General features: G+C 40.8%; 1 protein-coding gene across 1 annotated transcript; it reads left to right on the top strand.

The window, feature by feature from the left end:
* The first annotated feature begins 3,050 nt into the window (after window positions 1–3,050).
* On the top strand, window positions 3,051–26,572 carry TMEM55A (transmembrane protein 55A). Its single transcript, NM_001277420.2, has 7 exons — window positions 3,051–3,276; window positions 8,861–9,009; window positions 10,413–10,519; window positions 11,946–12,069; window positions 17,782–17,834; window positions 23,804–23,894; window positions 25,001–26,572. Exons 1-7 carry the CDS (start codon window positions 3,171–3,173, stop codon window positions 25,142–25,144), a joined length of 774 nt encoding a protein of 257 aa, NP_001264349.1. The 5' UTR covers window positions 3,051–3,170; the 3' UTR covers window positions 25,145–26,572.
* The last annotated feature ends 1,164 nt before the right edge of the window (window positions 26,573–27,736 follow it).

Here is a 27,736-nt window from a genome sequence, read left to right as displayed (position 1 = left end):
GTCAGAGCTCTAGTGGTATGTTTTTCAGCTTACCTGCATTTATGGAGGCATGTAACTCACAAATCTTACCTCTAAAATACTTCATTGAGATTAATCCCAAATACAGACATAGCCACTTGGTGCGTAGCATAAATTCCCTTTGTTATTAGCTGCCAGATATGCAAGTATTCCAGAATGGTAGTTTCAGTCCACAAACCCCTGCAAAACTAAGAATCTGTAGGAGCCGGAGTCTGTCACTCAGCCTTTACTGCTGAGGAGCTTCAAGATTCACTGGCAGCATGAACACATTACAGCCCTGAGGCACACATGGATATGGATGCACCATGATGCACAGGTCAAAAGAGCCAAGGGGCAATGAGGCCCAGGGCAGAAAAACATGCTTGTGATGCTCTGGCACTGAACTCAAGTGGTGACCCATCCTCTGGGTAGCCAAGAGTGAGGCTGCTCAGGGGAGAGCATCCCACTCATCAAAAAATGCAAGATTTTCGAAGAAGAAAAGTTGCACAGTGGTGCAATTAAACACGGAATTAAGCATTTATCCAGTGTCTGAATTCTTCTTGTGACAGACTGAGTAACATCCACAGAATGCTTGTTACTAGCCTACCATATCATACTGCTTGCCTGTTCAGCGTTTGGTACCTTTTCTTGTTACTAGTTGGGTCCACCTATCTTCACTGTTAGCAAATCTACATACACACCAGGAGGCAACACTTGCATATTCTTAGCTGCATGCATTCAAAATAATGACAAACAGAGCTACTACCTAATTTCTGCTATTCAGACTGCTTAGCAGCTCAGGTGACTAAAAGGTTTAAAGGTCTTTGATAAGCACAAGAGCTAGAGGAATACTGTGCTGTGGTTGCTTGTTGTTTTGTTTTTTAAATCCAGAGTAGGTAGTTATTTAGATGGCAATCATATTTCCAAGAGCAGGTCAGTGAGTCGAGATGCTTAATAGCAATAATTCGCACCTGTATGTGCAGGCGTGAGCTGTCACTCAGAGGCGCGACACAGCTCTCCCTCTGGGCAGCTGGGGTGGCCTTAGGGCTTTCAGTCTTCTTTTGAGGTGCAGAACATCCATTCAGGGGAGAGGTCCCATAGAGGCAGTTTTCTATAAACGCAGGAGGATGGACTGGCTATTGGTGGAACTCAGTGCTGCCTGGTTTACAGCTTTCTATCTTTCTCAAAACAAGAAAAATTATGAAGAAACCTGGTTGCAAATGCCAGCTTCTCTGTTAGGACTGCAAATTAAAGCTTATGCCTATGTTTTTGTTAAAGATTGGGCATGTGATAGCAAGTTCATGGGCTTAAGATGCACTAAAGTTATAACCCAAAGTATATTTATTAAAGATCTACGTTTGGCCCCAGACAACAGATTTGGGGGCTCAAAATCCTAAAAATCTCTAAAAATCCTCACCAAAAAGAGCCTTTAAGTATTGACTTGATCCCTAGAGAGTTTCTTGTAAGCTGATTGAAAGCTGAATGAAAGCTCAACGTAATTTGTACCAAAAAAGCATCTTCCAAGTTAGTAACCACGTTTATAAGAGCAGGTTAACATGACATGACCGCCTTTCCTGCACAATGAAGACAGTGTAACAACCAGCTGCTTTGTAGTGCGTTATTCCTTACGTGGTAACATCAGAGCTAGCTCAGATTCACAGTTTATTCCTGCATGAAACAATGACATTTAAAAATGCGATGTTGTCACAAATAAGAAAGATCGATGTTCAAACATTTACCAGAAAACAAAACCTTTTTTTCCTTTTTAGAAACATTCAGATTTGAAAACATTGTTTTCCCATTGCAATATCACCACAGCTTATTATTTCCATGTTCTAGTTATTAAGGTAAAAATTAAGCACTTAAATCCTAGAAATACATCAGTCTCTATTTTATGTTGTGATTATTGCTCTGATTTTCAGATTCATCACTCTATGTATAAGTTTTAATTCCTAAATTCTAGTGTGTAAAACTGCTTCCATGGAGAATTTTCCTGTAATGCTGTAATGCTGTCATTCTATTTTGTCTTATAAATTATGTTACCAAAAAACATGACCAGCTACTGAAATCTCAGGCCACAATCTCATCTGATAAAGTTTTTCAATTATGGTTCGTTACCAAATTCTTACGAAAACATCCAAAAGCTTTCCACATAATGTGCTTCACGAAGTGGATTAGTTTTGGGTACCCGTGTGGTTGGGATGTGGGGTGACACTTGGCAGCCACCACTAGAGCCTGACTTTGTACCAAGTAACTGCTTATCTCCTTGTGTTATCAGAGCCTGGCAGTCTCTGCCCTTTGGACAGCGGATCAACTGACGCCTGGGAGACAAACATCTGTCTTGTCTCAATACAGGCTGAAAAATCCATCAGGAAAGGCTACTCCCTCTTCATTGCCTGAGTCTTCCAGATGGTGCTGGAATGGGCTTTTGGGAGGATGGAAATTCAGTCCTTACATCCACAGGGTGACACAGGAGAATGCTTCTCAACAGAGCAGCCAGTTTTACAGCATGTACATTTATCTCACGTTTTAAAGCAGCTTTGGAGGCTACCACCATTTTCGCACCTCAGCGGGCCACGCCTCAAGCCCTGCACTGCTGGTCAGGAGAAGGGCAGGTCACAACCGCCCCTAACACTTCCCGGGCCTTCTCCGACATGGACATTCAGAACATTCGCAACGCTTCAGAAAAAAAATAATAATAATGCAAAAGCACCATTTGGGGGAGAAACTATTTACTTATTTATTTTCACTGAGCGTTACGTTTCTCCTCCCAACGCCTCCCCGTAGAACCCGCCCTCGGCGCCTCTCGCTGTGCCACCTGCAGGCGGTGCCGGGCCCAGACGCAGCCGGGACCCCCGGGCCGTCCCCCAGCGGCGCTGCAGCCCCGGACCCCGCGCCGGCTGCAGGCCCCGCAGCGCCGCAGCTCGGCCAGAGGACGGCCGACCCCCTCCTCCCATCCGCGGCCTGCCCCGCTCATTAGCCCGCGCGAGGGGCTGGGCGGAGGCAGGCCCGGCCGCCTCAGCCTCCGCCCCTCTCCTCGGCGCGTCCCATTCATCCCAGCCCCTTCCTCTGCGCTCCTTCCCGGGCGCTGCTCGGCTCGGCCGCCCCCCGCCTTCTCCGCCGCGCGGCACGCCGCCAGCTCGGTAGCGGGGAGGGCCCTTCCCGCCGCAGCCATGGCTGCCGAGGGGGTGGACGAACGCTCCCCGCTGCTCTCGGCGCCCAGCTCCGGCAATGTCACCCCCACCGCGCCGCCCTATCTGCCGGACAGCAGCCCCCGAGGTAAGGGCCGGCGGGGAGGGAAGGCGGGCGGGGGGGTCCGAGCCGCGGAGCCGCCGCGCGGCCTTTGTCGGGGGGCGACGCGGTGCGGAGCCGGTAGGCCGTGCTCGGCTCCGTGCGCGATGGGCCGCCGCGAAAATAATGGGTAGAATGGTTGGCAGCGGCAGAACAGGTCGGAGCCGGTCTGCAGCGTGACTCGCGCGCAGGTCCGAGCCTGCGAGGTAATTGCGGGGCTTAAATCAGCGCTGCCACGAATTAGGAGAGGGATTAAGCAGGAGATACTCAGCGCCGAACAACTACGTTCGGTGCGGCGGGCTGCGCGGATCCGCAGCATCCATCGGGCGGGAGAAATGAAGCGCGCGGATCTCCGCTCCGTCTCTGGGTGCGGGGCGGGGGGGCGCGCCGCGCTCTGCATCCGGAGCTGGGGAGGGGAGGGGAGGGGGCTGCTGCTGCTGCGCTGCCCTTGCCGGCGCATCTCAAGGCCGTGGCTGCCTGCTCTGCGTTCCTAAAGCGAGGCCCATACCGCAGCCACCGACCTGTGATGGTGCGGGGTTAACTTTCTTCTGCAGACTTAGGGAAATTACCTTGTTGATCGCTATTGAGTCACCGGGCGAACGTTTTTACTCGAAAAGCAGAAATCGGAATGTTTAGAAGGTACATTAATAGGTGTTTTTTTAATCCAGTTATGTGTTTCACAGCAGAAACCAAGGGAGGGGAAAAAAAAAAAAGAGCTGAGACTTAAGGCTAAATGAGATTAGTGTAGCTTTCCTTGCAGCAGCCTTTAGAATGTGAGATTGGTTCTCAGTGGCTCTGCTGCGTTGGCCATTTCTTGGGGGTTTCCATAGAACTGTGTAGATGCAGCATGCATGTACAAGAAGGCTACCAGTGAGCATCTGAGTGCTTTGAATAGTACTTCAGCCAGTGGGTAGCTGGGTCTCTTTGCCTTGATATGAAAGCGTCTTTTTTGCTGGTGCTGTGGCTGTTGTGTCCATTCGCACAGACTATCAGCAGACCAAAAAACAGATGGGCTTCTTAATGTTTTTGCAATTAAATTGTACAGGACTGCCATCAGCCCTGAAGCTTTATTCTGCGAGCATTCCAGAAGTCCACCTTATTCTAAATTCTACTCTGTTTTTATTCTTTAGGAGTCTTATTCTATATCTATTGCTTTGAAATATATTTCACTCTATTGGAAACGCACAAAAAAAAAAACCAACTAAAACCCAACAAGTCTTTATATAGTTCTAAGGTAAGGAAAGTGTATCCGGTCAGGGATTCCTGCTTGATCCCTGGATAGAATGCAGAGCAGGGCACCAGCTGGGCCCCAGGAGCTGTGTGCTGCTGCAGCTCCTGCTGACCAGTTTGGCAGCAGTGGGAGGGTGTGGCACTGGAGATAAGCAGCTTGTTTTCAGAAGTGGGCTGGAATCAAATACATTTGATATTTAGAGGAACCTCTGTTTAATGGCTCCATGAGCAACTGAACCTAGGAGCACTTCACATATATATAATACATATATATACTGCTCTATAAAACTTACCTAAAAAATGTCCACAAGACAAAGTCTTGCAAAGGTGCCACGTAGATCAGGTTGCTCTGACTTCCTTGCTCAGTACCTGTGTGCATCAGCTGTCCTTAGAGAAAGTAGCTCCCATGTGTGGCAGCTAAAAGGCCTTTGTAGCTACCAGGCAGCCTTTATCTCTTTTTTCTAGCACAAACAGAAGAAAGAGGCATTCTCAGGGTAATAGAATTTGCTTTTAAATCCTCTTTCTGCTGTGCTTCCTTGCTTGGCATTTCCTGAAGGTGGGGTTGGAGAGGTAGAGGAAGGAAGGAGAAGCCCTCAGTGCTCAATACTACCACCTGAATTACACTAACAGGTTCATCCCCATGCTGGTCATTGCTGTGCCCCATATGTAATCCTGAGCTTTAGAGTCAGCCCCTGCTGACCCTTTTCAGCATAAGCTGGTGGGCAGCTGGGTGTTACAGGGTCCTGGCATGCCTTGCTCCCTGTGAGGGAGGCAAGCGAGAGTCTTTGGGATGTGGGCTCAGGGCACAGTTAAGAAACTTCATGTGGACAAAGGCTGGGACCATCATCTCTGCTCCCTGTGGTACAGTGATTATTCTGCTTTCTCCATCCTTGCCTACCAGTCCATTATACAGCTCGCTAACTTTCTCCCTTTCCCTTCCCGGATCACGATAAAGAATCCGTGTTTAGAAAATGGCCTCCCATACCCAACAAATTCAGTTCTCTTTGACCAAGGCAAGCTGCAGGCAGTTCCCTGTGGTTTCTTCGTTTTAGAATATTGAAGGAGGAAGTGCACAAGTACAAGAATTCTCTAAGGTTGTGTTTTCTTTGCTGCACCTCCTGTGAGGGTTGATGGGGATATGCACTGTAGGTTAGTCATGTACTGCATGGCAGGGCACTCTGCTGCTCTTGTTGACCTCATTACTGTTGGGTTATTATTATTATTTAGAAGAAAAGCTGATAAACTATTAACTGAAATGTCACTAGCAGAATACTGACATGCAGTATAAATATATCTTGAAGCCTCTGGTGTGTGCATGAAATGTGTCTACCAACTATTCGTGCCCACCATGTGGACCTTTATGAACTGTTATTTAAGATATTAGCCTGAAATTCAAGCTGTTAAAAAGGAGAAGGAAAAAAAAAAAAAGGTCATATCAAGTACATATGTTAATGTGCCTTGAAAGTGGCCAGCATTTTTATTAAGGGATATGGAGCAGCAAGCTCGGAGGCAATTCTTTTATTTCCCTTTATAGCTTTCTTCTGAGTATATTTCTCTTTACACTTAATTCTGGAGGGCCTTGCTGGTTGGGTTTTTTTGGGAGCCATTCTGAAGGCTCTTCTTTAAGCACGAATGTTGCAGTGCCAAGATACCTCTGGCTTTCTGCTCTGTAGCAAATGTAGCAGCACCATTCTGAGAAGCAGCCATTATTGCCTGCTGTTTTAAATCTGCTGAGACAGCAGCACAGAAATGAAGAGGCAGCTTACCTGGAAGCCAGGCAGCTCCAGTGTGATGTTGGAAAATTGGTTGCCTCTGCACTTGCACACCTTATCTGACTAGCTTTCAAAATCTAGAGTTGTTTCTTACAAAGAAGACACAGTCTTAAAGTCTTCCAGGATCGTGGAAGGCTGAAAGGCTTGGGGATACGTGTTTAGTAGAGAACAGAAATAATAATAATGCCCTTGTTTGCCTTTCCGTAGTACAGCTGCCCTGTGCCCAGCTGATAGGAGTTAAGTCTCACTGTAAATTGAAAGAGCCAAGCCAAGAAGATCTGCAATCTGGTTGTTGCTTTACAGAAGTAACCTGAGAGCTGGGATTGAACTGTAGTTTGGTTTTAGCATGCTGGGCGTGCATTCTGTTCTGTGGCTCTTTTCTCTTGTAACCAGGGAGTGTATCAGTTACTGGCTGCAGAAGCAGTTAAGCAGCCTGCTTACAGCCAGGAAAGCCTGCAGCAACCCGAGCTTGGGCTCTCACAGCCCAGATCTTGCTCTCCAAGTTGTCCACATTTCAAAACTGTTTTCTGCTAGTATGGTGATCTGCTGGGCTTGAGATTGTTTGTGGCTGGCAAAGTGTGGGATTTTTTTTTTGTGTGCTGTGGGTGGATGAGTGTTTGTTTTGCTTTCATTTGTTTTCCCATGTTTTGCTGCCGTTGTTTTTCATTTGTATTTCTTCCCTTGTGTGTGGTAGTCTTGTACTGAAAATTCAGTAGGACGATACTTCAAAATAGAGCTATCCCTGAAAATTTTCAGCTGGGTGCTACTAGTCCTCAGAAACAGAGAAGAAAAATCAGAATAGAACTGAAAGTTACCTTGTTTTTCTTAAGGATGTTTGTTTCTGCAACCACAGCATCAAGGCTGTAGGTGTGAGGTTCTCTTTCTGAAGTTCTGAAGCATTGCTGCACATAAGTGAATTTTGCCTCACATCTAAAATAATTTAAGTCTGTTGGGTTCTATTCTGAGACTCTCAAGATGTCCACTGGTCTTCTGCTGCCTATGAGTTAAGTCAGGTATCAATCTGGATTGTTTGGGTACCAAGTAGCCAACAGAGCGTGCCAAGCAATGGTGATGCTTAGAAGTTTTGTGATGATATTTTGGATCTTAAGGCTTCTTAAATCCCTTCAGTTTACAGCATTCACATTAAAACTGAGTGAAGGAACGATCTGTATCCTTACAGGCTTAAATTTACTGCTTGGGCCTGTCGCTTTTGATAGTAGCTTGAGATTTCTCCTCACCTCAGCAGATAATGCTTTGTTTGTAAACTGGAAGAAAGCCGATATCTTGTCACTTCTCTGAGGACTTTTTTGACCATTTGGACGTAATCATGATATAATTTCTTGATGTTCAAGGCTGCAGAGTATTTTAAAATAGGAGGGAAAGTTAACTACTAAATGTGCCCATTCCTTATCTGCTTACCTGAAGAGCTTGATGGAATAAAACCCAGTGGTATTACGTGCCACATAATTGCAGTAATGAGCTTGTCAGAGTTTATGTGGAATTGTTTTCATTCCATGAATTCTTAAACTGAGAAGGATCTGAAGTGTTTCTTCTTTTCTTTGTTGTGTGTTTGAGGCTGGCAGTGCTGAAATTAGCCTTGCCACAGGAGCACGGGGCTGTTATGTTCTCTGGTACTGGTCTGTAAATGAAAACACTGTGTCCTTGTGTTGGCTTTTGGTCAGTAAAAATACGTGGGACCCTTAAAAGTAGAAGCTCTGAAGGTTTAATTCAATTCAAGGCCAGGTTGGATGGGGCCCTGACAACTTGTTATAGTAGTTGGCAACACTGCACGTGGCAGAGAGTTGGAACTGGATGGTATTTAAGGTCCCTTCCAACCCAAGGCACTCTGATTCTTCTGGTATAGCCCAGATGTGCTTTTGTTGTACCTGAATAAAGAAGCATTTCCCATCCAAGATCTGACCTGGGCTCCTGCAGGATCTGTTGCCTGTTCCCTCACCTTTCCTTCCTTAAGTGCTGGGAGTCCTGGCCTCCTAATTATGCCCAGCACGCACTGAGTACTGAACTATCTGGGCCTGAATACCTTGATCTTTACATTATTTTTGTACACTTTCTCTTTAATAGACTTTACCTTTATTTTTTACCTGTAGTATATTTGATACTTCACTACAAATATTTATGGATGTTTCAGTCACTCCAGATGTTTACAAATACTGGATAAGCTCTTCTGGCTACCTGGGCTGTGTCTATTCTTCTGTTTATCATCAGAAGCCACCCTTGGATTCTACTAAAAGGTTGATTTGAAAATGAAATGGAGTTGCATAGATGAGCCTTTCATCTGACCCACCTTTCTGGGGTGATTCATGGTGTTTCTCTGTTGCTGATGTGCTCTATGTAGAACTGTGATTGATGTATATAATGTTACACAGAAGAAGGGGGGGGGAGGGGGAATGCAAAGTAAACTTAAAAATATTAATGCTAATAATTAACTTCAACATTTTTTCCCCTTTACTTTTCTTTCTTTGAGGCTGTGGCTGTTGGTGGCTATGCTTGCTGACTGTTTTAGGATGCCGTATTTGGTTTTCCATCTGAGATTTCATGGTCTCTTGCAGCCGAGCTCCCACCTCCATATACTGCCATTGCGAGTCCAGATGCCAGTGGTGTTCCTGTCATAAACTGCCGTGTGTGCCAGTCACTAATCAATTTGGATGGCAAGCTACACCAACATGTTGTTAAGTGCACAGTTTGCAATGAAGCTACGGTAAAGATGGGTTTTTAGTACTTTCTTTCTGTGGGGGGAAGTGGTGGGAGGTTGAACTGTGCTGTTGGTAGAATTCATATCCTCATCTACAAAGTGAGCTGCTGATGGACATCCCTGTTGAGGGCCTGTTGCTGCAAAGCTGCTGGTGCACCTGGTGTACAAGTTCAAGGGTTGCTGGCCCAATCAATCTGGTCTTATGTAGCCAGAGCAAATCTTCCCATTCTGTCCAGTTAGCTCTGTGGGGTTTCATTCCAAGGCTGAGAACAAAAAGCAAAGGTTTCATTTAAGTAATGACTCCTCTCCAAAGAAGAGTAAAATATTTTCTGAAACAGTTTTTAGTGGAATGAAAAAGAATGATTTAATTGCTTAAACACTGGAAGACTCAAAGTAGCCAGCCCACACCTGTCCCTGGATGTATGCTTTCTGGAAATGCTTCTCAGTCAATTTGTGAACATGCTAACAAACCACTGTGCAGCAATCCTGAAGCACAGGAGCTGTAGGTCCTATCCAACACTGTGGTGATCACGGTCCTTTTTGTTCTTCCTCCCCATTTTCTTAATTGAAGTCTTCAGCTTTTGAGCTTCTCTGTTTCTATCTTTTTTTTCTCCCCACCTGTTTTAGTGTGGGGGTCTGATACTGCAGCACTCCACAGCTGCTGAGATCGTTTGTTTGGAAAATGCTGAATTCTATTTATTTTATAGAATGAACTGTCCAGAGAAGACTTAAAACTGTAGGAATGTTTTTGTTTTCTTTACTCACTTTTCATTTAAGTGAGAATGAAACTGCCACTAATACTCACCTTCCCTACTGATATATAGTATTGCAGGCCACAGTACTGTTCAGTTTCTGAGACTTGTGAGTTTCTGCACAAAAGGGCTCCAGAAACTTGCCTGTCAGGTTCAAGAAAGATGATTTCAATACGTTTTAAAATAAGCTGGCAGTTCAGCTAAGTCTGCATATTCTGTTAGTGACTGAGAGCCATACTTTGATTCTTTTGCTTCTGAATAAAGCCATTATTACCAGGCAAGGAGACTTAATATATTGACAAAAATAAAAAAATAAAAGAAAAGCACCACTTCTTAAGCACATGTTTAAAAAATAACTAAACTGAGGACTTGAGTTCTTTGTTGCTAAAATATGAAAGCTTTTTTTTTCCCATTAGCTTGCAGAATTTCTTGTTACTGAAAATGTTCTTGTGAGGAATTTTCACTTCCTCTTTTTTTTGGAGGGGGGAGGAAACTTTTTTTTTTTTGACTTGCAAGTCTCTTTCTCTAAGAGAAACTGTATTTCTTTGTTAAGAACTTGTCAGTCATGTAGCTCTGTTCTGTCATACTTCCATGAGGAAGAAAGTTAATTGTTATGACTTCTGATGTGTGTTCTGTGCTTTCTTTTTCTTTGTTTAGCCAATCAAAAACCCTCCTTCAGGGAAGAAGTATGTTAGATGTCAGTGTAATTGTCTGCTTATCTGTAAGGATACATCTCGGAAAATAGGCTGCCCAAGACCAAACTGGTAAGAGTAACATCTGTAACCTCCTGAAAACTTAAATGCATGAGTTGTTCACTTTGCCTGATTCAGGGTGGGAACTTCTGAAGGAAGCAGGGAGAGGTAGCAGTAGATTGGCTTCAGTGTGGTACTCCCTTCTTTGGTTTGCGGAGTTCTCAATTTCTTACCTTTCAACTTCGACTTACAACTTGTTCGGAGTGGAAGCAAATGTGATTGCCACAATGAACATTCTTCTGTGCACAGATATGAGTGTTTCATTTCAACTATTGCAGCCCTAATGAGGCAGAAACTGAGGTCAAAGTTGGGTCCGCAGATATTAGAGTGTAGACTCCACCACACTGAGCGCCCTGTCACCAGTCTGTTGGCTCTTCTGGTTTTGAATCGTAGTTTTTGACATTGATTTTTTTCTTTTTTTTGTTTCCTCCTCCCTGCTATGTTACTGGGGAAAATTTCAGTGAGGTCACAGTTTTTTGTAGAGTTCATGGGATACTTCGACTGTAATATGTCAGGTGTTTAGTAACCAGGCTAAATCAGAAGGTCTTCAGTCTTACTAAACTACTTCCTGAAAGCATATCTCAGCAGTTTTGCTAAGATAGTTTGGGTACTTGTCTTATTAGAAGATGAGCTAAACTGGAGTAATTCAAAGTGGAGAGTTGAGGAGTATGCCCTAAATGGAATGCTTCAGTTTGAAGGGAGGCCATCCAGCCTGCAATTTTGGTTGCATAAGGGAAGGCATGCGTTACAAGTTAAATAATGCTTTCATCTTTCCTTTCTGTTTTCATGCTAGGAAGTCTGTTTCTTGTTCAGCTTTTTGTTAGTTAATTTGGATACTGTAATTTTGTATGGGCACATTGTATAATAAATTGGAAATACACTGAGCATAAAAGCAAATAGTAACTTTTTTCTTTGTTAGGGTAAATCAATGGTGTTTAGTCACACTGGGGTGGTTCCTTCTGATTCTTTCCATTTGAATAGTATTTTTACTACAGAAATGCAGAGATGCTGCTTACGTTGACTTGTTTTTTTGGTAGTGAGAAGAAGCAGAATCTGACTTGGAAAGAAGAATTAGATTATGAAAGAGTAAAGACTCTTTCAACATGCTTCACATAAGCATGTACATTCCAATTCACAGGCTTGCTCAGCCCAGTTATTAAGATTTCTTTTTCCTGAGGAGTGTTTCTACCATATGATAGCAAGACTTTGATCTCTACAGGGTTCTGGCTTGCATGCCAGATGTTTTCAAAATTGAGAGGGGTTGCACTTTAGAAGAAGTCTAAAATTGTATGAATCATCTGTTGGAAAAAAAATAATAAAAAAATCATAGTTTGAAGGGGCAGTGCTTTGGTAGTGACTGACTAAACTAATTAGTTCAGTGCATCACCCTTCTCTTTTGCGAGCTTAATTACATATACATCTAATGTTCTTAATACAGTAGACGCATCATTACTCTTGGTCCAGTAATGCTGATCCCAGAAGAGCAGCCAGCTCAGCCTGCCTTGCCAGTTCAACCGGATGGAACTAGAGTGGTGTGTGGGCACTGTGGAAATACTTTCCTTGTAAGTAAAGCACCAGATTCTCCTTCTCTCTGAAGTGTGCTATCGGTCAGGCTAGTTTAAGCATTTCTAAGAGCACGTTGCCTCGCTTTGTGGCATCTTGAAGGAAGTAAAGCTGCTTCTGTGCTCATATTGCGATGGATGTATTTGGTTATTTCTACATGCATTTCAATAAAATGTTTATTGGTCTTTCTCTGTGTGCGTGAATGAAGCCCAAAGCCACTGTTACAGCTCAGGTGTGAGAGCGGACGGTGCTGGAAATGGAAGTTACGTATCTATGTTCTATTTGGACTTGCAGTGATGGTTGCATTCTGCAACAGCTAAGGTGGCTTAGTTTCCGCAGTTGCTGCATGGCACCCTGAATGCTGTTCATTGTTGCACTTTACCATCAGGTTGTCTGTCAGTTAAGATCTGAAGATTGGTTAATATCTGAGATTGAAAAGTCCTCCCACTTGATAAAAGGATCTAAGTCGTCTTTTGCTGCCAAGGCATCTTTTCTTTTATATGAATAAGGGTCTAGTGTACTTGAATTTTGATTTGGGAACAGTTTCTGCTGCAAGTAAGTTTCAGCTTTGTTATCTAGCAGTGCTAAAATGTTTATAAAATTTCTTAATAATGGCAAATGGCTAAGATCAGTGATAATGCCAAATGACCTGTATCATCACAGGAGTATTGTGTTCCTGAAACAAAGGACTGTAAGGTACATAGGGCCAGAGGGTCCTCAAATGCATTTCATGGAAACAAAAAGGAAGCTCAGAAGATGGTGCTTTGTGTGGGTTGTTATCTGCAGTGAGAGAAACATTTGCTTGTGATGGGATCTGCAATGGAATAAACTTGTTCCCTGATTTAGATCAATTAAGTGTATAATAATGTCTTTACTATGATAGATGAAGAACGCAAGGAGCAAGATATCTTTTCCAACTTCTGCTTTTTAAAGATTTGATTGTAAATTTGCAAGTGAGGGAACAGCTGAGAAACCATTAGATTCTTGATAAATTATTTTTGTTGATTCTGCCCATGTATTAAAAAATGTTTTTACTACTATTATAAACCCTGCTGAGTAGCAATAATCTGTAACTAGAGATAGCTGGAGTGGTTTTTCTGTTGTTTTGTTTTTTTAATGCAAGTCTGAACATGAGTTTAATTACTAAGAACATTTTACACAGTATAAAATAATGTTACTAACAGAAAGCGACTGGATCTATGGAAGAAAAAGGCCATTTCAAGTATGTATTTTAAACTAGGACTATTTCACTGAAGGATGCCTTTTCTTCTAGTCGCTTTTTTTAGCATAGTAGCATGTTAACAAACTTAGATACCTGCATGGACATTGCAGTCTGATACAGGGCCATGGTTTCATTTTGTAATGAAGTTAAGTAGTTTAAAACTACTGTTTTAAAACTCTACAGCTGAAAGTAATGCTGCAGAAGAGTTAACACTGCTAAGTTTTGTTTTCTTAACAAAAAGAAATCTCTACTGTGTAATCCAGTCTTTTTTTTTTTTAATTATTGTTAGGGAGAGTCAATGTTATGAAATAAGAATTTTTACTAAATTGTTGGCTGAACTTTGAAGGCTCTCATCAGTATTTATTAGTCCTCTGTCTTTTTTTTTTAAGTGCAAGCCAAGTTAATTGTGTAGTTTATGATCTGAACTTCTTTAGCTGAAATTCTGCTGTGAAAAGGTAGGAATACATAAGGAGAAAAAATAGGAAAGACTACTTTTGCCCATAATGACCAGATTATGCATTAAAAAGCTCAGATTCCTAATTCAGACACAGTGCACGTGACTTCATGTCCGATGGTTGCCTTAGTGAACTGCATCATTCAGAACTTTGTAGTTGTATCTGCCCGGAAGACTGATTTGCACAGTCCATATAAAAGAAAACCTCAAAATCATTAGGAGCGTATAATTTATATTCTCTTAATGATGAGTTATCAAGAAGCTGAACCTTCTTCCTGCTGTATGCAGCTTTCCTAGAACTCTTTGCTTCTGTCTTTTTCTGTTATTAAGTTTAAGGTTCTGCACACACATTTTTTTAGTTAGGAAAACTCAGGAAATAGTTCTGTGTTCACTCCCAATCTCAAGCAAATAATTGTAGCTGTGCTTTAGCAGGTCGGGAAACTGGAGTTTTGTGGTGGTATTTCTGCACTTTGGTTATCTCCTCATTGTGAAGCGAGTATGTAACACTAGCTTCATCTCAGTGAGGTATCTTATTTGCTTCACTGGGCAGTTCGACAGCTCCCCCCCCAAAGGAAAGGCAAAGCTAGAATGCTTGGGATGAACAAGTCAAATGGTCAGTCGTGTGTTCTGTGTTATCTTCTAAGGGTTTCAAATTACCTCTTTTCAAAGAGATTTTTTTGCCATGTAAAAGCACAATTATGGGGTGTGATTCCACCCACGTGTGTCAAGTGATCCTTTTAACTTCTTAGAAGCATGCTTGACACTATGCAGCACCCTTGAGTTTCTCAGCTGGGAAAGTAACTTACTGGCTGTTACTATTGCTGAACTGCAGTACTTACTTGCATTTCGTTCTTCAGATTTTCCTAATTTTTTTCCCCGTGGATAAAGTACTAGGAGCCATTTCTGTGTTAGGTTTTCTGCTGTTTCTGGTAGATCTGAAATTTGGACAAATGTGGAAAAAGTAGTAAAATTGAAACAGAGGGCAGAACAAGAGTTTAACCATCCCGCTAAAGAAGTCTCATCTTGTTTTCAGCCTTGTTTGAGAGCTTCTGGACTTGGGCTGTTGGCTGAGTTAAAACTCATGCTGGCAGTAAGCCATTCCTGCACCCCTCTGCCAGAGGTTGTGCTGCTGTTGGTTTGTGCCTGGATCAGGCTGAGTTCTCATTGCAGCCTTCCAGTACCATAAGGGAGCCTACAAACAGGAGGGGAGTCAACTCTTCAAAGGGTAAATATTAGCAGGACAAGGGGAAATGGTTTTAAGTAGGAGGAGGGGAAGATTTAGGTTGGATACCAGGAGTTCTTTACCAAGAGGGTGGTGTGGTGCTGGAACGGGCTGCCCAGAGAAGGTGTGGAGTCTCCCTACTCCAGAGATATTCAGAACTCACCTGGATGCTTTCCTCTGTCACTTACTGAAGGGATCCCGCTTAATATGGGGGGGTTGAACTCAATGATCTCCAGAGGTTCCTTCTAATGCTTACAATTCTGTGATGCAGTGGCAGGCAGGAGGGATCATGGGATCCCCCTACCCTCTGGCCTGCTTTCAGAGACCTTCAAGGTTGAAGAGCCAGGGGCAAGCTGTGGAAGGCATGGGCTGGAAGCTGTGCTTTGTCCCTTGGGCTCTGTCAGTTTTATTTGGTAAAACAAATCAAATATAAAAGTATTTTGAAACAATTTAAGAAACAATAACAACAGCAAAAAACTTAAAACATTTCTTAGTGTACTAAAGAATTTATATTTGTGGAGGTGTCTTGCTTTCCCCAAAAAGTTGTGGTGGGAATGGGGGGGCTTTTTGACAGAAGCAGCTGTACATAGGTGTTTAAGTCGATTATAAGAACATACTCATTCTGTCTTGTACAGAATGTCCTGAGAATTGTTCTAACCTCAGAAGGTAGAAGGTCTGTGATAGTCTTCTGGTAATTCCCCTGACTGATGTCTCATTTTGTCTCCAGTTGAAACAAGGAAGAGCTTTCTGAAACTCTGAACTAATTGGTGATTTGGGTTATTGTTTGTGTTGCTTCATGTGAGGGATGGAAAAAAACAATTTTGTATTTGTGGAACTGTGTTAGATTTAAATCTGTTTTTTATTGTGGAATTGTTTTGTAATGTCTATGGAAGGCTAATTCTCATGTAACCAACTTGAAATTTTATTAAGAATGTGAAACAGCATCTGGTACTTTCAATGAAAACAGGTCATCGGTGCTTTTGTTATTTCCATCCAAACCTGACACTCAAATGCATTTGAGTTTGTGTCAGTTAATGACTGTGATTAATAATTAATCAGGACTCTTTAATAAATCCATAGAAAGATCATTAATGAGTAACTTTAGAAATGGAATTGCTTACCGTGGGATAAAAGCAGTGATGTTGAATTACAGATATGTAAAATGTAAGTCCTGGATTTAGACTTGCTTCTATTTCTAGAGGTGCAGTGTAAGTAGCTGAAAGAACGTCTCCGAAGAGGCCTGTCTCCATCTCTGGCTCTGACAGATGAGCCTTATCCCATAATTACTGTGTACAGCCTAGTAGTTTTTGGCATGGGTGCATGCAAATAGTGAACTCATTCGTCTGTCAGAAATGTGGAAATAGCATTAAGGCTCAAAACACGTGTTGCTCAGGTCAAGGAAGTACGACAGAAGCTTTCAATTTAGACTTCAGGGGACCCAACCAAACTGGTAAATCAGTTTGGCTGAGTCCTTGTAAACAAATACGTTGAAAAAGCAACTGTGTAACTTGGATGCTTCAGAACTGAAGAGCGAATAAATGAAGTTTGGTGGGGTTTTTTGGTGGATGATTATCTCCGTCATACGTAAATAAAACTGAGGGATGGAAGTAGGAAAAATACATTGTAAATACTACAAAGTGGACCCTTGCTCGCAACAAAGCCTACTAGTACTAGCTGAGCATTGTAAGCCACTTCTGTTTGCTTGCACAGAAATTTGTAAATTCATTTTCAGTGTTTAAATGGTGTTATGATATAGCTAGGTCCTGTATTGCATGCAAGTTGGGGCTCTGATTTTGATTTGTGTGTGTAGCAGTTAGGGTTTGTTCAGTAGGCTGACTTGTGATTTCTCACAGAGATAAGGAGGTTCAAAATGGAGGCATTAAGATCTTGTACTATAGCTTCTACCCATGCTAGTTATTTGCTGTGTGACTCATGCATAAATTAAGAGGAAAGAGAAGAATGTGTTTAATGAGGAAACTACTTCCAGGGGAGAAAGGCAGCATAGAATAGCTGCTATTACAGTATAACTCCTTCAGAATGAAGAACTGTGGTCTAATCCCCATTTTTCAAGGCAAACATCTTTGAAATGTTTGCTATGTACTATCACAGAATGCTGTTTAAAAAACAAACATAAATAGTAAACCCAAAACCAACAAAGCAACAACAAACCTGCTGTTTTTAATGAGGTACAAGAGTGTATCCTTTGGAGGTAGTGTCAGGTGTTACTTCTAATGATGTTTCCCAGATAGATTTTAGTCTTTGGAAGTTTGTGACTGTACTATGCATAACTTTATATTATAATCTTCTGAAAAATGTTACATAACATTCTCTATGTATGTGAAACTTGTATTTTAGAAAATATGTCTTTATTCTTTAATTAACATTTCTTTGAATGCTCAACTCATTCTTCACAAGTAATGTTAGGGTTGGGGGAAGATGGGAAAATACATCTGTCTATAATTATGCCAAAGAAAACATTTACTTTCATTAAGATATGTTCGTAGTCTTAGGAGTAAGAGGGGGGGAAATAAAAACAGTATTAATATTATCATGTTGCCCATACTGCATCTGTGGATGAAACTATATTACGTCAAGGAAGTCTTGCAATGCTAAGACAAGTCATGGGAAATTTTCACATGGCAGTCCTAATCCTGTGTTGCCACTGACAAAAGGGCATCCCATTTACGGAAGAAAGCAAGAAACAAGTCAAAGAAAGCCTGAGAAGCAAAATGTTTTCACATTGACATTTAGCATGAAGTACAACATTTTCTCAGGCCTGTTTTTTAACCTTATTTATTTTATTCTCTTTACAGTGGATGGAACTGAGGTTTAACACACTAGCAAAATGCCCACACTGCAAAAAAATGTAAGTTTTCTGAAAGCAAAATCGTATAAACTAACTTTTAAGTTCCCTGTTTCTGCTGTAAAACTTATCTGGAGTAAAAATCTGTTTGCTGTGCTGTGTGTATTTTTGCCATTTCCCTCTGAATGTCAAGGCTAAAGAGCATGTTATGCATATGTGAGTTTTTTGCTATATGTACAATTCAGTAACTTTGACAGACCCAACCTTCATGTATTAAAATGCTCAGGTGCAGTTGTCTAGAGTCAAAAATACGTTGCTAGCAATAGACAGAAATGGGTTGCTAAAGTTAACAGCAGCTAGGATTATTTCTTATGTCATTGAAATTTTACTGCTTTGTGCAGCTAACGAGGTAACGTTTAAATGTAGAATTTGAATTGTCTTATTGTGAGTAGAAGAAAGGAAATAAGCTTGTCTTAATTTGAAAGAGGTTTTGCTGATTTCATAAACTTCACTAATTTGTGTTAAGCATTTCCAGTGCGTTAGCTTGTTTAATAGTGGTAATTGTCTACTTATTTGCTGTTACTTCAGTAAGGAGGAGGTATTCCTTGTAGGAGGAAAAATTAGGCTGAGAGCCATGAGAAGCTTGAGGTACATTTGTTTTTTGGTTGGGATTTTTTTTTTTGCTATTTTTATCTGAGAATGGGTTTATTTACGTTGGAATAATGTAAACTTAAAAGTAACTGTACCAATGTACTTCAAAATTGGATAGAATGTCAATCACAGAGTGTGAAATATGACTTAAAAATACTGCTTCAGAGGCTTAACATGTAGATAAATGGGTAGAACAAAACTTGCCTTCCTTTGGGTAGGCGAGTGCTACTTCCAGTTAAAGGAGCATATGCTTCTACTACTGGGAACAGAGGATCACAGCTGTACTGCATGTTACGGGAAAACTAACAGGTCCCTTGGGAACCAGAAGGCTTAGAATAAATGTACTTTAGCCATTGGCATAGCTTGGCCTTCAGAAGTGCCAGAAACCTTTTGCCTGAGTATTTGAGAGAGAAACCAGCCTAGCGGTGTGTCTATCCTCAGCACTGTAAATGGCTGGGTATGGAATGGTGGATATGTTCTAGTTTACTTAGATCAGATAATATCAGGATCTTGATGAGTTGTTGCTTTGCATGCTTTTTTTTTTGTTTTTACTGCTTGCAGTTGCATTCAGTTTTTTCATAGAATCACCAAGGTTGGAAAAGACACACAGGATCACCCAGTCCAACCATCCACCCATCACCAATAGTTTTTGCTAAACCATGTCCCTCAATACGATATCTAAATGTTCCTTGAATACCTCCAAGGTCGGTGACTCCACCACCTCCCTGGGCAGCCCATTCCAGTGCCTGACCACTCTTTCAGAGTAGTAGTATTTCCTAACGTCCAGCCTGAGCTTCCCCTTTTAGGTGCTGATGGGAAGAGTTGGTGTTTTGTGGTGTTTGTTTTTGAACTAGTTGCAGTTACTGTTTTATATTTTTATCATTTAATCCTTTGGAGACAAAGATCTTTTGGTGTTTTGTCTTCAAAGTGCAAAGCATGCTATCTGTATGTAATAAAAACGGAGTGTAATCTGTGAAAGTTACAGCTTAAGTAGCAACTGAGTGGCAAAATACAAAATACTTTTAACAAATAGTTGTTCTCTGCCCTTGTTCTGAGGATTCAAATTATGAAATATGATAACTGTATGGGAACAGTTGAATCACGGCCTGAACCTCTGATTGACCACCTGAGACGAGTGCTGAGTCAGCTGCAGGGGCACAGGTGAATGCAATTTTACCTGAATGATCAGAAGGGGTGGAGTCTGGCTCCACCCCTCCTAGACCCCATTTAAGGGCTGACTCCCAAGGAGGAGATCCTTCCTCTTGGAGCCCTTCTGCGAGCCCAGGATATGGGTAAGATCTTTATTTCATTTCTCCTTTGTAACACGATAATCTCTCTGGTCCAATACCTGTATACCTGTTTGCCATACAGTAACGTAACTTTGAATGAGCTGCATGGTGTCTTGCTGCCTTTGCAATGTAGCGGACAGGAGTTCTGCACTTCCACCAATATAAGCCTTTCTAGTGAATGGATTTAGGGCATGACATAGGTGAGGCAGAACTTGAAGTCATGGGAATGGGATGAACAACTGCCATGACCTTCTGTTTTTCTGTCAGCGCTTTCTCAGAGGTCAGTGTATCTGGTAGCCAAGTAGTCAGAAGGGAACGTGGGATGTGGTATTTTGGCTAAGTAGTGAAAAGCTTTCTTCATTAGCAGCTGACCAGTCAGATGCAAAAACATTCACTCCTGTTGAATCTGTTGATGATAATCACTTAAAGGATGGTGTAGACTGAGGCAAAAGGCACTTCAAATCACTGCAAGTTTTTCATGAAGACAACTGTTGAAAGTCAAGTTCTCAAATAGTTTGCATGACTTCTTTACCACTACTTTTTTTACCACAGACTTTAGAAGTGCAGTGAGTCTGCAAATGTCTTATTTGCCAGTACCTACCTGGTTGGTGCAAACTAGATTTTAACACCAGGAATGCCTTGTATAATTACAGGGAAACTCAATTTATTACACAAGAAAGTCAATAACAAAACATAGTTCAGAGAAGGTGAAATGACTGTCTCAGAATTAGGACAACAAAGTGCAGTTAATAAGGAAGCTGTTGCAAAATGTTTTACTTTGTAGTATTGAGGATGATCTGAGAAGGTGGATAAAACTGTTTCTTTCACTGTTCTGGCATTCCTGTGTGATTCAAAATACAAAATACCAGTTATTCATCAGTCATCTGTCCTCCCCCAAAATTCTGAACCGTAATGAACTTAAAATTTGAGGCCAATAAAACCTGCAGAACCTTTAAGAAAAGGAGATGATGGAACTCTGGCATTTCTATGGCCAATAATTTCAGCAGTACTTTTCATCTTCAAAATACTGAATTTTGATTTTTCTTTTTAAAAAGCTGCTGAAAGTACATCTGAAATCACAGCAATAACTCCTATTATTTGGAGCATAGGGCAGGCTCTGCATTCTTTCCTGTGCCACTCCTTTAACAGCTTCTGTCTCTTGTGGTTTCCCTTTATTAGCACCTGATGCTGAATTGGCTTTGGTCTCTCTTATATCTGCTACCACTGCCTAAAGGTCTGCAGGTGCCTTTGCTTCCTCAGTAGTAACTCAGAAAAAGGATGGAGCACTTACTGCCTTCTGGATGGCTTTGTAGTGACTTTACCCTCATTAGTCACACAATAGAGACATCTGCTTCTGCTACTGTACAGTGTTCTTTTGACCCCAGTTCTAATAGTTCTGAGTGAAACCGTCAGACCTTGCAGTTTATAGGTTTGGGGATATGGTTTCAGCTTTTTGTATTAAAATTAGGGGGTGTACCTGTGGTTTGGGGTGAGTAAAGGATCCAGATCACTATTTGAGTGGCCCAGTGACCAATATCACTGAGAAAATGAAAAATAAAATCTGATCTATTGGAATTGCTAAATATACCCAGAGCTGTTACGTGACCATAGAAACTTAATGCTTTTATTTCAGCTTTGCTTTCTGTAGAAAGGAAAAGACAGATAAAATTAAATGAAGACTTCTATTTTTTTCTAAACAGCATTTGAGGAGATGATTTCTCTCCCAGTCTTTCTAAATGGGTAGGTGGAGACACAGCTTGAGAGAAATACAGATGGAAAATAAAGATGGCACCTTCACTATTATGATTACAAAAACAAGGTTGCAAGTCAGGCAGCTTTCAAAGTGAAGATTTCTTTTCCAAAATGAACTTATTCATAGTATTCATATATATAGTGCAGTAAAAATGCATGTTTCAGGTATTTTAAACATGACACTTCTACCAGCTTGTTAAGCTAGTTGGAGCTCATTTTAAGACATCAAGCTCCATGCTAGAATTAACTTCCTTAGCATATAGCTGGGAAACTTTTAAAGAGGAAGAAACCTAAGGTCGAGCTTAGTGCTCATGGATGTAACTTTTGGAGTGTCAGCATTTGGAGTCTGTCTTCATGCTTCCTTCGTTTACACAGTGTTTGTTTTGTTATCCTCAAGGGATTTGGAATGAGACAACTCGTTGTTCCTCTAGAATGGCTGTGGACTTATTTAAGGAGTTCTGGGGGGGGGAATGTTTTTTGTTTTTGTGTATGTGTGTATGTTCACCTTTGTGTGTTAGTTAAGTGATCTCTGGGTGACTGGATATCACTATTGTCACCAGTTGGAAATCCTTACCACTGGATGATGGTAGTTGTGGCCCTTGTAGTTGTGGCCCTTGTAGTTGTGGCCCTTGTAGTTGTGGCCCTTGTAGTTGTGGCCCTTGTAGTTGTGGCCCTTGTAGTTGTGGCCCTTGTAGTTGTGGCCCTTGTAGTTGTGGCCCTTGTAGTTGTGGCCCTTGTAGTTGTGGCCCTTGTAGTTGTGGCCCTTGTAGTTGTGGCCCTTGTAGTTGTGGCCCTTGTAGTTGTGGCCCTTGTAGTTGTGGCCCTTGTAGTTGTGGCCCTTGTAGTTGTGGCCCTTGTAGTTGTGGCCCTTGTAGTTGTGGCCCTTGCCTTGCAAGATGGAGCTCAGTTTGTGGATAGTAGCTCAAGGACTACTTTTTTTTTTCTTCATGGAGCCTTTCAGAAATTCCTTGTAAAGAAATAATGCTGGAGTAAAGCTGCTTAAGGGAATCTATTTGAAGGCTTCCTAAGATGAATGTATGAAGAATTCTTGTCACATGCAAAGCATATGAGACCTTGCCATGTAGCTAAGCAACTGGAGCCAGAAATTTGGTCAGTCATATGACAGATGCACTACTTCAATTCAGAAATGCTTTATTCTGTTGTATGGTTATCTCAAATACGTTGAAACATCGTGAGATGAAAATTACTTTCTCTTCTAGCTTTGAACACGCTGTAAGAGTTTCCCAAGGCATGTTGATCTCCTAGTGTGGGAGGAAGTACTTTAATGATGATGGTGTGCTGCAGGATGCTTCAGAACTACCTCTAAGATAGGTTTATGAAACAACATCTTTCACTCTGGGGCTCTTAGTTCTGTGTTCAATAGAATCAAATAATATTCCTCATTAGTGTAGCTATATGTGGTTGGAATTTCTTGGCTTGAGATATACTTGCCATATAATTCTAAGCTTAAAACCAAAATATTCTAACCTGCAGTGAAGAATGTAGTGTTCTATTAGCATTTTATGTTCCTTTTTGCTGAAGCACTTCAATAATTCGTGTAATGCAGCAGGCAGAGACAAAGCTGTCTGTCTAGGAGTTTGTAGTCTAGATGATGAATGACAGAACTTCCAAAGGATTTACTTGCTTTCCTTGCCAGCAGTAATTTGTGCAGCTAATTTGGCTTGCAGTAGAGGTCTGAAAGAAAATTGGAAAGCAAAAAAAAAAAAAGTTTCTGCAGTTAATATAACTGACTCAAATGTCTAAGAATTTCACTTTTTCTTTGCTTTTAAACTTAACAGAAATGGGGTAGTGCTTAGCCAACTGACAATACCGAGTGAACTATTCCACTAAATAAATTGTGCATGTTGTTACTGTTAAGATGCTTAGGGGCAATAGAACTGATTTTCAGTTACTTAGGTGCAGCGAATATATTAAAGATGTGTATTGATGTATTAAAAGACTAAAGAGTGTCTTACATCCTACACTGAAGCTTCAAAGCAAACTTGATTTTGCAATCCAAAGGCTTCTCAAGATATTTGTCTGGGTCCACTGTGGTTATAGGATAGATACACCTAAGACACAGGTGTGTTACTCTTCTCTGTGTTGCAAGCATTTTGAGATGCTAGGTTATTGCTTTTGTGTGTGTGTTCATGTCTACCTGTACTGCCACTTTAAACAGACATGGACTCTTTCACTCTTTAGCATTACTGTAGGCTTTCCCTTCAATTTCATAAACTCAGAAAAAAAATGGCAATAAATATACACCAACATAATTATGACAGACCTGCTGCTTTTTGTGTTATTCTCTCTGAATTCAAAGCACCATTTATTTTCTAACAGTTCTTCTGTTGGAAGTGCATTGCCTCGGAGACGTTGCTGTGCATATATTACAATTGGAATGATTTGCATCTTCATTGGAGTTGGATTAACTGTGAGTGATGTGCTGTTTTGTACTTAGAATGGTGTTCGGGGCTGTGCTTGTACAAAGGAGCTCCCTTCATTGACCAGCTCTTTTCTCCCCAGCATTTGAGAGCAAAATCGCTTACATTTGTGTATTTTTTTCAACTCCTATTAACATGGACATAAGCATCTGAGTTAGCCAGAGAAATGTTCCTAAAAGATATTCTGGCACTCTGAGATTCTACAATTCCTGATGTTATATTTGCCTTTTATCTTTCTGTGAAAGAAATGGCTTTATTTTAGAAATACTGGGACATTGTGCTCTTGCTATGGCTCTCAAAACTTTCAGGTTTCTAGAAATACATATTGCTGTGTAGCCAGGAGTGTAAGCCTCGCTGCAGTGGAGGGGAACGGGATTCAAAAGAGTTGGTACTTGTACAGATTACAAAGGAACATACACCTTTCTAAGCAGTAAAAGCAAATAATAAGCTATTTACAAACTGAGACTCCTCGCATCGCTATTGTATTACTCAGAAAACTATCTGGTGGGCTTTATGTTGAAGTATCCAGTAGTGATAATTGGAGCCAACATTTTACCCCACAATCACAAAATATATACTGGGAAATAGCGATAGAATTTGTGTGATTCTCACAATATCTTTAACTTGTGTTGCATCCCAAATCATTTCTGCATGTGAGCTTAAATAAGTTTTGAAGGATTTTCCAGTTTTTCCAAACAGAAGCAGGGACAACCAGAAATAAGAGGTTATATCTTCTTAAATTTTTACTGAATTTGAAAATGATATTGTTTAATTATGAAGCGTGCCTGAGAAGCTTATGCAGTCTACATCCTTGGAGGCTTTTGGAACCCAACTAAGTTAAAACCCTGAGTGACTTGCTCTGATCTGAGAAATGACCCTGCTTTGGTCAAAAAGTTGGACTGAAGACCTCCTGGTGTACAACCTGAGGTTATAATCGTGCTCCGATCTTAAGGTTGTGTACAACTGAGCTAATAAAATATTTGGTCGATCCTTACCAGAGTGAAAAATGTGCTGAAATACTTAATGAAGCTTCTTATTCTGCTTTGAAGAGCAGATATTGCTGTGTTTGACACTTCTCTTTTGTTTTTTTTTTCAGGTTGGTACACAAGATTTTGCCAGGCGATTTCACGCAACCTATGTTTCTTGGGCTATTGCTTATCTCTTAGGTTTAATCTGCCTCATTCGAGCCTGCTACTGGGGAGCTATAAAAGTCAGTTATCCAGAGCACAGTTTTGCATAGAGAAATTGTTAGATTATAGCAGATGCTCATCTATTAATTCTGGATATTACATCTTGGACACTTTTAAAACCTTTCCTGTAAGGATTCCATTCTGTTCAAAGTAGTTCTAAGACTGGAGGTCTCTAAGAACAAATGTTCATTGCACTACATAATATGCAAATAGTTTGTTTTGCTGCTAGATTCCCTAGCTCTGAATACTAAAGCTGTGTTTACATGTTCATAACTCTGTCTTTATAGGTGTTGAATTTGATTTTGACAGTATTAAGTTCTACATTTCCTTCGTTACGTTAAAATTTGTTTGCCATTTTTCTAGGTAATCAGTAAGAATTCAAAAGCAAGAGTGTTTATAAGTGTTTCTACAGTAGCTTCACATTTGTACTTAACATTTTAACTACAGTTACGTTCGAAGTGGCTTGCTTTAAAACCTAAGCAATAAGCATTTTGCTTGAACTGCTTACTGTATCTTTTGCCTAAGATCATAGTGACCTTACTGGGGAAACGAAAGTTACAAGTGTACTTCAAAAGACTGACACTGTTGATAGAGACATTTGTAAACACTGTATGCTTTGAGATTTTCAGGTAAAGAGATGCTATTTTGGTAGTTTAAATAAATTTCTGCTTAGTCAGGATTGGATTTCAGTTAGGGTAAATGCTTTCTTCTCGTGGATCCTGGGACTTGGGTGTTTTTTGTTTTGTTTTTACTTGGCAGATTCTAAAAGCCATGCTCGGATTATGGAACTTAACTCTGGTTATTTGTGCAAGTTCCTTTACAGGGTCTAAGGGAAGCATTTCATACGACCTGTTCAGAAATACTTCACTGTCATGTAGGTGACTGTAAGGTGGTGATGGGTTGCCTCCTACTTTTCTTTGGTTGTGTCAGATTTTTCCTGTTTGGGAAAGTTGAGCACTGGTTGTTGCAAAGGGAGACACTGTAAATTCACATGTAAATTCATATTAACTGCTGTAGTAAGAAAATGGGTAAACTTGGATCATTCCATCAGAGTACATCTAGTCAATTGAGCACTGACGTAATAAGAATATGGAAACAGAAAGCCTTTCCTAATGATGTATTCACAAAGGATTGAGGGACCAGTTCTTGCACTGCCCATCTTTATAGTTTTAAACAAATTTTTGCTAAATTCAGAAGGAATGTCCTGAGTGATTTAGACTGTAGTGATTTAGATAATGGGGTTGGATGGGTAAATTAATGTGGATGTTTCAGGGATACATGTAATTTAAATTATCTATGTTCCTCCTAGGACAAAATGATATTCAGATAAGGATTTTGGAGCACAATAAATGTAAATGATCAAACTGTAAATGATCCGTCTTTGTATGATGCTAAATGTATAAAGCAGTAGCTCAGGATTACAATGTACCTTTTACAAATAAACTAATAAAGAAATAAAGATTATTATTCAAACAATATATTTTGTTTCTTATATATAAATAAGAACACAGAAGTGGAAGAAGAATTCATTAATATGAGAAATGCTGTGCAGTTGAGGTGAGCTCTGCCTTCTTTGCTGAACGGAAGCTTCAGGAACGTAAAAGAAGAAGAACAAATTGCTGTTTTCCTGACACTTGGGGAAGAATACAGATAGAATAAATACGGGATGGGACCACTGCTGGGATTGTGTTCTCTTTAGTGAATGACTGATTGAGAGGAATACGGTAATGTAGTCTGTTTTCTAAATGCTATTAGCATTCCTTTGTGGTAGGTGATCATTCTAGTCTTTTGCATCTTAAACCTTCAAATACTTTTTCTAGTTGTCTTGTATTTCAAAATAATGTCTGCCCTAAACATCCCGAAAAAGAGTCAGCTGAAGCTGTACTGAAAATCATTCACTGCTTTTGTATCTTGAGGGGAAAAAATGAAGGCTGACTAATGAAATAATTAATGAAAACGTAAGAAAAAATGTGGCATTTTGAACATGTAAGAAAGTTGATACAGAACGGAAGTCTACCGACAAGTGGAATAGATCTGGTGACTTGTGAAGCAGGTTCATTTGCAGAAAGTCCTTGTGTTCTGTGCCAGGCAATGTTTCAGTCTTTAAGTTAAACTTTTACTAAGCTTTAAATTAAAAAACAAACAGACCTGTCCTGTGTGTACTGACTACTAGAACAATTTCAAGATTTATTATTCATTTTTGTAGATCACTAGTTTCTCTTGTTGGCTTTCAGTGATCTTTTTCCTGATGTACTGTATTGGGTAGGGGAAGGAACTGTCTGAAATTGGGATGAAGGACTCCTGTGCTTTCAGGCCTTATCTTTCCCTTTCTAAATCTCCTCCCCTCCTCACCAGAGATTTATGTAGACAGAGTTTTGCTGACTAAAAACTGTTCAGACCTTAACTATTTATTTTTTGATTACGTACCTACGGATGAGTGTCCTATATATTTTTTTTTCCTGTATCCCTCATAGATGGCAATATGTTGCATTTTAAATGCTGTCTTCTGGTCTTGCTTTTTCTGAAGGTCTGCTTGGTTATCAGATCTTTGCAATGAGCAGCATGTTGAAAGGAGACAAAGGTTTCAAATCAGCTAGATAAGAAATTCATCACTGAGTACTTAGAGATGGTGATGAAATATC

This window comes from Gallus gallus, chromosome 2 (genome assembly GCF_016699485.2).
Source record: "Gallus gallus isolate bGalGal1 chromosome 2, bGalGal1.mat.broiler.GRCg7b, whole genome shotgun sequence".
NCBI lineage: Eukaryota > Metazoa > Chordata > Aves > Galliformes > Phasianidae > Gallus > Gallus gallus.
The sequence above is the reverse complement of the archived record's forward strand: the minus strand, read 5'-3'. Positions and strand labels throughout refer to the sequence as shown.